At 38.4% G+C, this 12,770-nt stretch overlaps 2 protein-coding genes across 3 annotated transcripts in view; one reads left to right on the top strand and one right to left on the bottom strand.

The window, feature by feature from the left end:
• Positions 1-6,643, bottom strand: part of LOC139746609 (uncharacterized) — a 52,107-nt gene extending 45,464 nt beyond the window's left edge. For both annotated transcript variants that reach the window (XR_011712178.1, XM_071658017.1), the window contains exons 1-3: positions 6,504-6,643; positions 2,081-2,163; positions 1,522-1,681 (exon numbers count right to left, since the gene is read on the bottom strand). Coding sequence is in view for 1 of the 2 variants with exons in the window: in XM_071658017.1 (XP_071514118.1) it covers positions 1,522-1,681; positions 2,081-2,141 (221 nt within the window). In the remaining variant the exon portion in view is untranslated. The remainder of the gene's footprint in view (positions 1-1,521; positions 1,682-2,080; positions 2,164-6,503) is intronic.
• A 755-nt stretch (positions 6,644-7,398) lies between these two features.
• Positions 7,399-12,770, top strand: part of LOC139746507 (WD repeat-containing protein 26) — a 100,244-nt gene continuing 94,872 nt past the window's right edge. The window contains exon 1 of the mRNA XM_071657816.1: positions 7,399-7,762. Coding sequence (XP_071513917.1) covers positions 7,542-7,762 — 221 coding nt within the window. The 5' untranslated portion in view covers positions 7,399-7,541. The remainder of the gene's footprint in view (positions 7,763-12,770) is intronic.

Here is a 12,770-nt window from a genome sequence, read left to right on the forward strand (position 1 = left end):
TATAAACAACAGTGATACCAGGGACACTAAAAGGCTAATGTGCCACAGTGGGGAGTCGGTGGTAGCTTAAAAAAGTACTGAGTGGAATTACACTTTTTGTCAAGTTTTTTTTCAGACAACCAAGTCATGGGCCACTCAGGCCTCCTGTTGTCTGTCTTTCTTATGTAAACTCATGTAAACTGTCAGTCCTGAGTTCCTCTGGAACTGTTTTTAGCCATGTATCATAATTCTATTAATGTTTCTGAGCATACTCCAACTCCAAGGATACATACAGGACTGAGGCAGAAGGAAAGAGTGGAAAAAGATAACTAGTATTCTAGGAGGGAAATATCTAAATATATCTCTGATGCCCATTCCCTCTGGGAACTCCCATCAAGGGGTGGCTAAGGAAAGAGAGTCTCAATTTATCCCTGTTCTTACATGCTTCTCTCACATACACCGTTCCATGCATTCTTCCTCTGTTTCTCTCCCTCCAATCCACACTATATGCCCATGTCACAGGTGGTCTCCCACTCACATCAACCCCTTTAATTGTACTATCATACACTCCTTATAAACTCCCAGTCTTGCATTCTTTCCACATGCCCAAACCACCTTAAAGTATTATGTTTCCTCCATTCTACCACTCCACAATTCACTCCCTTTTGCATTACTTGTCATACCACATCTCTCATACACCCTTTCATTTCTTTCTTCATTCTTTCTAGTCACACCACATGCTCTTCTCAAATAGCTCATTTCCACGGCTTGGATTCTTGACCTCTGTGCCTCATTCCATGTCCATGTTTTGGCTGCATAGGTCAGGGTTGGGGGGATTATGCTGTCCCTTAATCCTCTCTTCACTTTCATACTTACACCTCTACCCCTTATCATTCTATTAAGGGACCCAATGACTCTCTACCCTGTACTGCTCTCTTCCTTATCTCTCCTCCCACGTCACCACACTTACCCAAGACAGCTCTAAGATACTTAAGTTCCCTCACTTCCAGTCAATTTTTCCCCCATATCCACAGCACAATATATTGGAAAAAGGATCCTAAGAAGACATAGTAAAAAATAAGTTTGCTAAGGAAATGTGCCTGGATGGAGTTTCTTGGAAACCTTTTTGCATGGGCCATCCCCAAGGTGGGATTTGCCAGGTGAACACAACATCAGAGATATGAATAAATGGCAGATCTTTGAACAAATTTCCTTACCCCTCTAATTCTAATGTCACATAAGGACTCACTATCATTTCATTTTTATTTGCAACCACAACCAAACTACATCACTCGAACTTGCTTCTTTTCTTTCTTTCATACTTGTTTGCCGTTTTGCACATCAGTGAGGTAGCGCCAGGAACGGACAAAGAAAGGCCTCAAAATTTTGTGTAAAATTGACTTTCAAAGCACGGTACAGTAACTCTTCCACATATTCGTGTTGCTGGCTGACTATGGTAAGTTTCAATTAATGATCCCTTTACATATTCAAAATGTAGTCAACTACTTTTTAGTCATATATCACATATATGACATTGGATACCTTGGTAAAAGAAGATCCCTAATGGAGGATGAAGGGCAAAGATGAAGAACACATTGTTCCTTTAGCACCATGTGTTTCACATAACTCTCAATATCAGAAGTTTTGAGTCCACATAGTCCACAAACAAACCAATCAGCTGTATACTCTGGAGAATCTAATCCTGGAAAATGAGATGAAGAACATTAGTTTCTTCTGAGGGACTGAGATACAGTACTTTCAATATGTGGATTTGAGCATATTAACATCAAATCAGAGCTTGTATTTTTACTAATTGTACTATACAGGGGGGAGTTTTCCACTCATGGGGTGCCATCTCTTGAACATTTGCAACTATCATACAAATGTGTTTACTGACTGTGTATACTTGGACATATACCTACTCTGAATTCAGGCTCAGTTGGAGTTAGGTGATTAAATACTGAATAACATTAATTCTACCAAAAACTCCTCAAAATTGGTAATAAAGAATTGGGCTACAAGCATTACACTTAAATAATACACAGACAGGATTGAAAAAAAAAAGTGCAACTACAATCATTTGGTAAAATTTGCAACTTACTATTGCTGGTTTCCTCATAGATATGACTTTGCATTTGTGATGGATGATGACGTTCTCCCATTGTTGCAGGTCAGACAATGGCTCTTTAAGACAAAAAATAGACACCTTATATAGATATGATAACAGACCATTAGCAATGTATCAATTAGTGAGGAAAATGAAAAGAATCTGTTAAATGATACAGACTGTGATGTTGCAGACTAATAAAGACTGTTCTAACTACTTATACCATCCTTATGTCTTACTCAGCACATGTCCTATGAAATAAATAAATATTTTCCTAATGCTGCTAACTTTATTTTGCTATCAGTCAAGTAAATGCTCATATCTAGGAGTCATTGATGCTAAATCCTTAGTCAATTACTATTCAATCAATTCTGTAACTGTCGAACAGAGCTATCCTGAAGAAGCAACACACACCACATAATTAAAGTGACTTAACCATCCCACATCTTGAGTATGACCACAAGATGCTTAGATCTAGCTGAAACTATCAAAAATAAGAGAAAAAAAGGGAGCATTTTGCAATTCCCTCTCCTCATTTAGATAACAAGAATGAATATGGCAATATCTCACTTTAATTAATTACTACAATACCGTATAATGCCTCACTTTCAAAAGGATAAGGCTCTTTCTATATCATTCTTTGTAAGCACAATATGAATTTCATATATGGTGCACAGAAAAATACCATAAAAAATCTGAAAATGACAGAAAAAAATAATCTCATAAGATTCCAAAAGATAAAGTAACAGCATAGTTTAAAAAGAACAAAAATACTGAGCAGTACTTGATGGGAATTTAAGGTGCAGAAATTTACTTTCAGGAAAATAAATCTTCAAGTTGGCACTGTATGTAACTGGACCTCCTATTCCATCTGCAGATTAGCAGGTGTCTACATCATACAATAACATGTGCTACAGAAGTTTTTCCATGTTTCAAAGGCCTTGTGGTGGACTGGATAACAGCCAGTAATATGAATATTAAAAAAAAGATTATTCACACCATGAAAATCCCGAGTTTGGGGGACAAAGTGTAGTAATACATCTATCTTTTTTATTCATTATACTTAGTCGATGTCTCCCTCGTTAGAGAGGTAGCGCAAGGAAACAGACGAACAAATGGCCCAACCCACCCACATACATATGTATATACATAAATGTCCACAAACACACATATACATACCTATACATTTCAATGTATACATACATAAACATTCTTTTTTCACACTATTTGCCATTTCCTGCATTAGCGAGGTAGCGCTAAGAACAGAGGACTGAGCCTTTGAGGGAATATTCTCCCTTGGCCCCCTTCTCTGCTCCCCTTTTGGAAAATTAAAAAAAAGCGAGAGGGAAGGATTTCCAGTCCCCCGCTCCCTTCCCTTTTAGTCGCCTTCTACGAAACGCAGGGAAAATGTGGGAAGTATTCTTTCTCCTCTATCCCCAGGGATAATACATATACATACACAGACATATACATACCTATACATTTCAATGTATACATACATATACATACACACGCATGTGAGGTTGCACTGAGAAAAGACAACAAAGGCCACATTCATTCACATTCAGTCTCTAGCTGTCATGTGCGATGCACCGAAACCACAGCTCCCTTTCCACATCCAGGCCCCACAAAACTTTCCATGGTTTACCCTAGACGCTTCACATGCCTGGTTCAATCTAATGACAGCACGTCGACTCCAGTATACCACATCATTCCAATTCACTCTATTCCTTGCACGCCTTTCACCCTCCTGTATGTTTAGGTCCCGATCGCTCAAAATCTTTTTCACTTCATCCTTCCACCTCCAATTTGGTCTCCCGCATCTCCTCGTTCCCTCCACCTGACACATATATCCCCTTTGTCAATCTTTCCTCACTCATTCTCTCCATGTGACCAAACCATTTCAATACATCCTCTTCTGCTCTCTCAACCACACTCTTTTTATTACCACACATCTCTCTTACCCTTTCATTATTTACTCAATCAAACCACCTCACACCACATATTACCCTCAGCTAATCTCATTTCCAACACATTCACCCTCCTCTGCACAAACCTATCTATAGCCCATGCCTCACAACCATATCACATTGTTGGAACAACTATTCCTTCAAACATACCCATTTTTGCTCTCCAAGATAATGTTCTCATGTTCCACACATTCCTCATCGCTTCCAGAACCTTCACCCCTCCCCTACCCTGTGCCTCACTTCCGCTTCCATGGTTCCATCCACTGCTAATTCCACTCCCAAATATCTAAAACACTTCACTTCCTCCAGTTTTTCTCCATTCAAACTTACCTCCTAATTGACTTGTCCCTCCACCCTACTGTACCTAATAACCTTGTTCTTATTCACATTTAGTCTCAACTTTCTTCGTTCACACACTTTACCAAACTCAGTCACCAGCTTCTGCAGTTTCTTAGCCAAATCAGCCACCAGCAATGTATCATCAGCAAACAACAAATGACTTGCTTCCCAAGCCCTCTCATCCACAACAGACTGCATACTTGCCCCTCTCTCCAAAACTCTTGCATTCACCTCCCTAACAACCCCATCCATAAACAAATTAAGCAACCATGGAGAAATCACGCACCCCTGCCGCAAACCGACATTCACTGGGAAACAATCACTTTCCTCTCTTTCTACTCGTACATATGCCTTACATCCTCGATAAAACTTTTCACTGTTTCTAGCAACTTACCTCCCACACCATATACTCGTAATACCTTCCACAGAGCATGTCTGTTAACTCTATTATATGCCTTCTCCAGATCCATAAATGCTACATTAAATCCATTTGCTTTTCCAAGTATTTCTCACATACATTCTTCAAAGCAAACACCTGATCCACAGATTATATATATATATATATATATATATATATATCATGTGAGAAACTGCAGAAGCTGGTGACTGAGTTTGGTAAAGTGTGTGGAAGAAGAAAGTTAAGAGTAAATGTGAATAAGAGCAAGGTTATTAGGTACAGTAGGGTTGAGGGTCAAGTCAATTGGGAGGTGAGTTTGAATGGAGAAAAACTGGAGGAAGTGAAGTGTTTTAGATATCTGGGAGTGGATCTGGCAGCGGATGGAACCATGGAAGCGGAAGTGGATCATAGGGTGGGGGAGGGGGCGAAAATTTTGGGAGCCTTGAAAAATGTGTGGAAGTCGAGAACATTATCTCGGAAAGCAAAAATGGGTATGTTTGAGGGAATGGTGGTTCCAACAATGTTGTATGGTTGCGAGGCGTGGGCTATGGATAGAGTTGTGCGCAGGAGGATGGATGTGCTGGAAATGAGATGTTTGAGGATAATGTGTGGTGTGAGGTGGTTTGATCGAGTAAGTAACGTAAGGGTAAGAGAGATGTGTGGAAATAAAAAGAGCGTGGTTGAGAGAGCAGAAGAGGGTGTTTTGAAATGGTTTGGGCACATGGAGAGAATGAGTGAGGAAAGATTGACCAAGAGGATATATGTGTCGGAGGTGGAGGGAACGAGGAGAAGAGGGAGACCAAATTGGAGGTGGAAAGATGGAGTGAAAAAGATTTTGTGTGATCGGGGCCTGAACATGCAGGAGGGTGAAAGGAGGGCAAGGAATAGAGTGAATTGGAGCGATGTGGTATACAGGGGTTGACGTGCTGTCGGTGGATTGAATCAAGGCATGTGAAGCGTCTGGGGTAAACCATGGAAAGCTGTGTAGGTATGTATATTTGCGTGTGTGAACGTGTGTATGTACATGTGTATGGGGGGGGGGGGTTGGGCCATTTCTTTCGTCTGTTTCCTTGCGCTACCTCGCAAACGCGGGAGACAGCGACAAAGTATAAAAAAAAAAAAAAAAAAAAAAAAAAAAAAAAAAAATATATATATATATATATATATATATATATATATATATATATATATATATATATAAATAATAGAGATATTCTATCAATGGTGCTTTCAACCTTTGGAGTATCTACAAATAAAAGGCTAATGTTATAACCAAAACTAAAATGAAAATAATGAATATTCGGAAGAAGAAATTGTGCCACAGGTAAACAAAGGCTCCAACCAAAATTCAAATATCCTTATGTAGTAAGGTAATCTCACAGCTAAATAAAATTGATAGATAATAAAGGGTGAATGACTTTTATTCCCTTGACAATAACACTGTAAAACAAAGCTACTTGATATACAAAAACATTTTTGATGTTTTGTTAAATTGGTCATATATCTACCATCATCATAGTGCTGCACTCTTGTTTTTTTGCCATAAGGTGACCCAAACATCATCTTTCCTCTGCACATAGCAGTATATGCTTCACATCTTAAGTTTGCATTGTGTCTGAAATATGCATAACTTCACCAATGTACAATAAACACATTAAAGAAAAAAATATTTGTTCTCAATAATAAATACTACAGTATGAGTGCTGCTTACCTAGAAAATATCTTATAACGTTTAAAATGGCATTTATAGCACCCCATAAGTGTAGCTTTTGATTCGAGTTATATATAGTATCTTCAGGAGGCACAATCCTTTAAAATGCAGTCGAACTAGGAATCAGCTGATCAGTCCACTGATGATTGAGGTCAGGCTGTGCAACTTCTCTTTAAAGGTCATAATGAGGCCCTTCACGAACTTCCTATTCATAAAGGTAAATCTAAATACAACAGCTTAAATACTGTTAAATCGAATATGTGCGTCATTTTGTATCATGTTGGCCAAGAATCTCAACAATAAATAGATTTTCGTGCGATTTCCGCAGTTACAGTCGTTCATACAGTTGGCATTCTTGTATCGACAAAGGAAGACATGAGCCAATCTGCTGTACCAAAACAACAACCATGTTCCAATAATGTTTAACCTGATTTATAGTCGAAATCTATTACATATGGTTCTAATATTGAATTATAAAAGAATTTCTAAAATAATACTTAAGGTGGCATAAAACTTCTACTTCATTCTGAGGAGTAAGTAAACAAAGAATTTGACTTTGACTATATTTTATAGTGTTTGTTATCACGTTCAAAATATTAGAAAAACATAGGTTTGTTCCAGTAATATGAATAATTGTTGTTATCTCTTAAATTACAGTAGATTCGGTGTAATATAATGTAGAACTATAGTTACCATGATAATTATAATTATTATGTAATTAAGTATTATTAGAAAAAAGTCATATAGAAGTTTGCAAATTTCTTTTTCGCGTTTTAAAAAAAGCTTTATGGTACAGTCGAAGTTCGAGCTCACAGCTGAGAAGGCAGTCGATCGAGGTTTCTTGGTGTGTATGTTGCGCACCACCGTAATTTCGGTGATATTTTTCGCGAGTGTGAAGCAGAAGTGGTGTGGCTTCACCACGGCGTTCACGTAGACACACTGGCCTCCTGGCAGGACCCACAATACGGTGGAGTCTCTCCGCCTCCACGGAAGAAACGTAAGCAATCTTCCGAGGACACCACTCCAACAACAGACAGTATGCAGCAGCAGAACCAACACCAGCTGCAGCAGCAGCACCAGGCATCTAATGGGTCAAGTGAAGTGCAACAGAATGGTATGGGACAAACTGATGGGTGTGAGGGAAACAATGTTCAGACCCAGAATGGTGTGGGAGAGGAAGAAACCTCCCCTAAGTTGAGTGTGGTTCAACAAGAAATGGTACGCCTCATAGGACAGCACCTCGTCGAGCTTGGGCTAAAGTAAGTTAAACAGTATTTTGTATTGATCGCGCTTAGTAATGGATCAGGTATAGTAATGCATATGATATCACAGATGTTAGTACTAATCCTTTGTATCATCTTTCAGTCATGCATTGTTATGCAATATGGGCATTATAAACTTATATTCATGCACAAATGATTTCCTCCCTGTTTACACTTTCATCCAGAAAATATATTGTAGTAAAAGTTCACCTAGATGTTCATACTGCTCTTTTTCAGGACATAAAAGGGGAGACATTTCTTAACCCTTTAACTAAGAAGGATACTATTTTGCTATGACAAAACCTTCAGTTATGCTGAAATATACCGAAATATGATAGAATAACACAGTGTGCCATCTGATTTCTGATTTTTTCTTCAGATCAGCAGGCATAAAAAAAGATTGTTATAAAAAGAAATTTAACCATCAAAAGAAAGCATGATTATTTTGCCTTAGTTTTTCCTCTGAATTAGTCTACTTAAAATCTGTTTTACAGCTTGAATACATAGATTGTAAAGTGAAAAACTGTTTTGTGTGAAATTAAAGTTTATGGAAGAATGATAAGCCAGTTATTAAACAAATGAAAAAAGCTTCAACTTACCCAGCGAGAAATAGACTTGTAGGAAAGGTTATTCTTAAGATACTAGTAAGTGCTGCATAGCTTATTATTGACTTGTCTCCCCTGGTAATGTTGTCACCTCATATATAGTTTGTTGCTTTAGTTTCTTTTTATATTACCTCAAACTCTTCTTGCTCCACATATTTTCATTGCTTCTGAAGATGTTTATGTAATTTAATTTTGACATTGATGGTATTCTTATATATATTTACAAATTTATCATTACTGATTTTGGCCCATCCTTATATTTAATATTGTTATGATTGTGTAATGATGAGACAGTGAGTGATAGCTTATTTGAATTTTTAATCATCTTTAGTACATGATGGCAATTAGACTCTTACCACTGGTCTCTGTTGTGTAGCGCTTACTCTTATTGACCATGAGTCAGCATAGGCCCACCTGAGGTTGGACCTGCATAGGTTTGAATTCTGTGTGTAGCAGTCATCCCACACCCAATGTAGGTGTTCATCCTACCTCCTTGGCAGGTCGATGAATGGGTACCTGGCTTTGGCTTGTGTTTATTTAGTATTTGTGTGATGGAGAGAGAGTTTTACACTCATTTTGCCCCATCTCATAACTTTGCATGTACCATATCTTTACTCTTACATGTGTATGGACAAACATGCACCCCAGCTAAAGCCAAGTACCCATTTATCAACCAAACCAGAGGGGAGAATGAACAGCTGGGATTAGCTGTGGGTTGACTGCTGCACCCAGGATTTGAATCCATGCAGGCTTGGCTTTTGGCAGGCCTATGCTGACTAACAGCCAGTAACACTAACCACTACACTCTAGAGGCTCTTGTATGTCTATGCATAGGAGTAAAGATGTACATGAATGGTATACAAGGTTAAGAGATGGCACAACATGAGTGCAGAACATGAATGATATACAAGGTTAAGAGGTGGCACAAAATGAGTGCAGAACTGTCTTTCCATTATGTACGGTAAATAGAAAAATTCATGTCGAATATATTTTATGACAAGTGAAATGAAGCCAAATGTTGACCCAGTGATCTCAGCCTACTCTTGTTATTGATATGACTGTCATTTATTGATATGATGATTGAAAACTTTGTTGGTTATTTATTTAACTTAAAGTCATTACAATACGCTGTATACTAATAGATTAAATCATTAGTTGGCTGTGCTCCCGTAATTACTGCAGTTGTGAAAATTAGAGGAAAAGACAGATGTAATTCTTACCTGTGTCATTAGGATAATTTTTATTGCACATGGGTGGACAAATCAGTAATTTCTATGAAGTTTCTCTATGGCTGGCATGCTAGCCTTGGAGTCTGTAGCTGACACTAGGGTTAGTGGTAAGAGAACTGGCGGATGTTCCCTCATTTTCCCCTATTCCCCCCTTCTCCTGTATGTTCTCTCTTTTTCCTCTCCCTGCCATTCCCACTACCCTCTAATTATAGAGATTAGATTAAACTCATAGAGCACATGGGATTGCCCACAGCAGGTCCCATATAGGATTAGGCCTGTTGAAAAGTTTACTTTTTACCATGCTCAAATAAGAACTTACAGTGAGATGGTATCAAATAATGACTTAAATGATATGCATTGAACATGGAAAATCGAAGGAGTAAACTAGTAAAGTGCTTTGATGGCATGGGCATCTGAATGCCCTAATCAAGGCAGTATCATTAACACACGCTGTAGATATAAGCCAGCTACCTGATTTATTGAATGACCAATAGGGGATGAGGAACAGCTGGGTCGACTGTGGAACAACTAATGTAACTAGGATTTGAACCAATGGGCTTGACCCCAGGTGGCCCATGAATGCATCACAGTCTGCAGTGCTAACCACTACACCTTGGAGGTCTTCCATCTTGTCTCCTGTTAGATGATAATCATACCGAGGCATTCTTTCATTATAACCCTTCCTCATTACCTTACAATTTGGTGTACTTGGGTCGCACTTCATCAGCTAAGTATCCAACTAACTTTGAAGTTTGTCAAAGTACCATCATAAGGTGATGCAGTCCTCCAAGTTTTTCACTTGTCTGATGTCTTTTGCATCATCTCCAAACATATTCAGGTAGGAGACCGTTAGACAAGTCATTAACATGGATTATGAAGAGTTTTAGTCCCAGAACAGAACCCTGTGGCACTGTTGATAACATCAACCCATTTTGAGAAAGCTGCTGTAACATGTATCCATGATACCTTCCATTTGTATCATCTGTCCAACAAAGGAGTTTCCCTCTTACTCCTGCCTGGTGATCCAGCTTCTTAATCAACATCTATCCAGTATGTTGTCAAGTGCTTTCTGGAAGTCCAGATACAATCCATCCAGTTTTTTTCTGTTCTCTATAAGAGAACTCACTTTCTAGTAGAAATCTAAAAGCTTGTTGTATATGATCTAACATCTTTCTCTTAGGTGATTCATCTTTTGTGGAAAGTCATTGATTTGCCCTCTAATTATCTATTTAGAACTATACAGACCAAATTTGTCAGTGAGACTGATCCATAGTACAATGCCTGTTCTCAGTCTCATTTCTTGTAGACAGATATGATGTCTGCCCTTTTTCCCCTCTCTATGCACTTTGCCTCTCTCTAGCAACGTCTTGAACATTATTTCAAGAGGTTATTCCAGTACACCTGCACACACCTTCAGCATTTATGGTGGAATTTTATCAGGACCTTGATTCATGTATGGGCCAAGACAGATATCTCATTGTTTTTTAAACCATTCCATTCCATCTCTGGTGATGGGACTGAAGTGCCTTCTGCTGTGAAAACACTTAAACTTGTTATTCAGTTACAGGTACACCACCGATTTTCCGGCACTCTTGGTTCCAAAGCCTTACCGAATTAACCATTTTGCCAGACCAACCGTGGTCACATAATAATAATTCATCAACACACCTCTAACCCACTAATTATACATCTTTCACGTGTCAAAAGTATACCATGGACTGCTAGAAATTTAAATTGAACAAATATTAAATGCAAATTAAATGAATGAATGAAATACATTACACACGTGCTCAGGACTGAGATGCTCGTCAGCTCTGAGTTTCACAAATTCATCCATGTACTTGGTAGCTCCTTCGTGGTTTGCAGACCGCCTTTCTCCACACACTTTATTCCTGGAAATTCCATGTCGCTTCTGGAATCTTTGAATCCATCCTTCATTATAGTCATGCTTATGTTGTAATTTAAGTTCTTTATGGAAGAACTTAGCCTAGTCCATTATCATGCTACCTGACAAGTCCACTACATCACTCCAACGCTGTTGAAACCATTCCATCATCACTCGACCATGCTCAGTACTCTTGCCATGAGTTTCATAGTTTATCTTATCATCATTTGCTTCTTGGAATTGCTGTCTGCATAGAATTTCAGTATTTTTCTCCCATTGCTTCTTTATATCATAAACAGTTGATGAACCAATACTGTAGATGTCACACAGCTTACGCACTTAAACACCATGGTCCATTTTTTTTCAACAGTTCTACTTTATCTTGGATCGATATGGACTGGTGTTTACATTTGACACCGTGACTGACACTCTCATATATCTTCGAAACCTTAGCTAGGGTTAGATTTAAGCAAAATAAGCTAAGAATCTCATAGAATTGCAGTATTACCACCAACAAGTGCAGTGTAAAGAATGTAAATAAGCGCCCAGTACACAACGCCATCTGTTGCTGCCCAGTAAACTAGTCTGGTGGCTGTGGTAATTTCAAGTTCCCCACATAATTTTGTCCAGACTAAAGGAGGTGCCAAACCATCAGTTGCCGGAAAATCGATGGTGTACCTGTATTTACATATTTTTACATCATCTTCAATTCTTCCCTATCCTTACATCATCTACAATTCTTCCCTGTGAATACCTTAGCTGCTTCTTAAACAGATTTTCTCCTGTCTTGTCCACAGTAACCTTTTCAAAGTGTCTTTTTTCCTCCTTTCTTGACTTGTTATCGTCATTCCTTGCTCTCTTATATCTAGCAAAACCTGGCTGGCAAGAGATTCACCTATATCTTTGCCACTGCATGCACGTCTCAAAGCTCCTTTGATTTTTGGCATCATATATTATTCATCTTTTCAAAGGATTTCTCTATACATGAGGTTAGAAATACCCGTTTATATTCCTTCATAATAAATTTCACAGAATCTCTCAAAACAATGTCCTGGTTCTTGGTTAATGAACTCCAGTGCCAAATCTATGTTTCCCCAGAAATTGTTGAGGTCTGTGTAGTTTCCATGTCCATATCTCCTTTAGGTCTTGCCTCACCTTTGCTCTTTTAACTTCCTCATTTACCACAGTCAAACTTGAGAATTACTTGATCACATTTTCCAACTGGTATATAATATATGATGTTCGCAATATTCATGTTAGTATGTGTGAAGATAAGGTTCAGTAAT

Source organism: Panulirus ornatus, chromosome 65 (assembly GCF_036320965.1).
Source record: "Panulirus ornatus isolate Po-2019 chromosome 65, ASM3632096v1, whole genome shotgun sequence".
Lineage (NCBI taxonomy): Eukaryota > Metazoa > Arthropoda > Malacostraca > Decapoda > Palinuridae > Panulirus > Panulirus ornatus.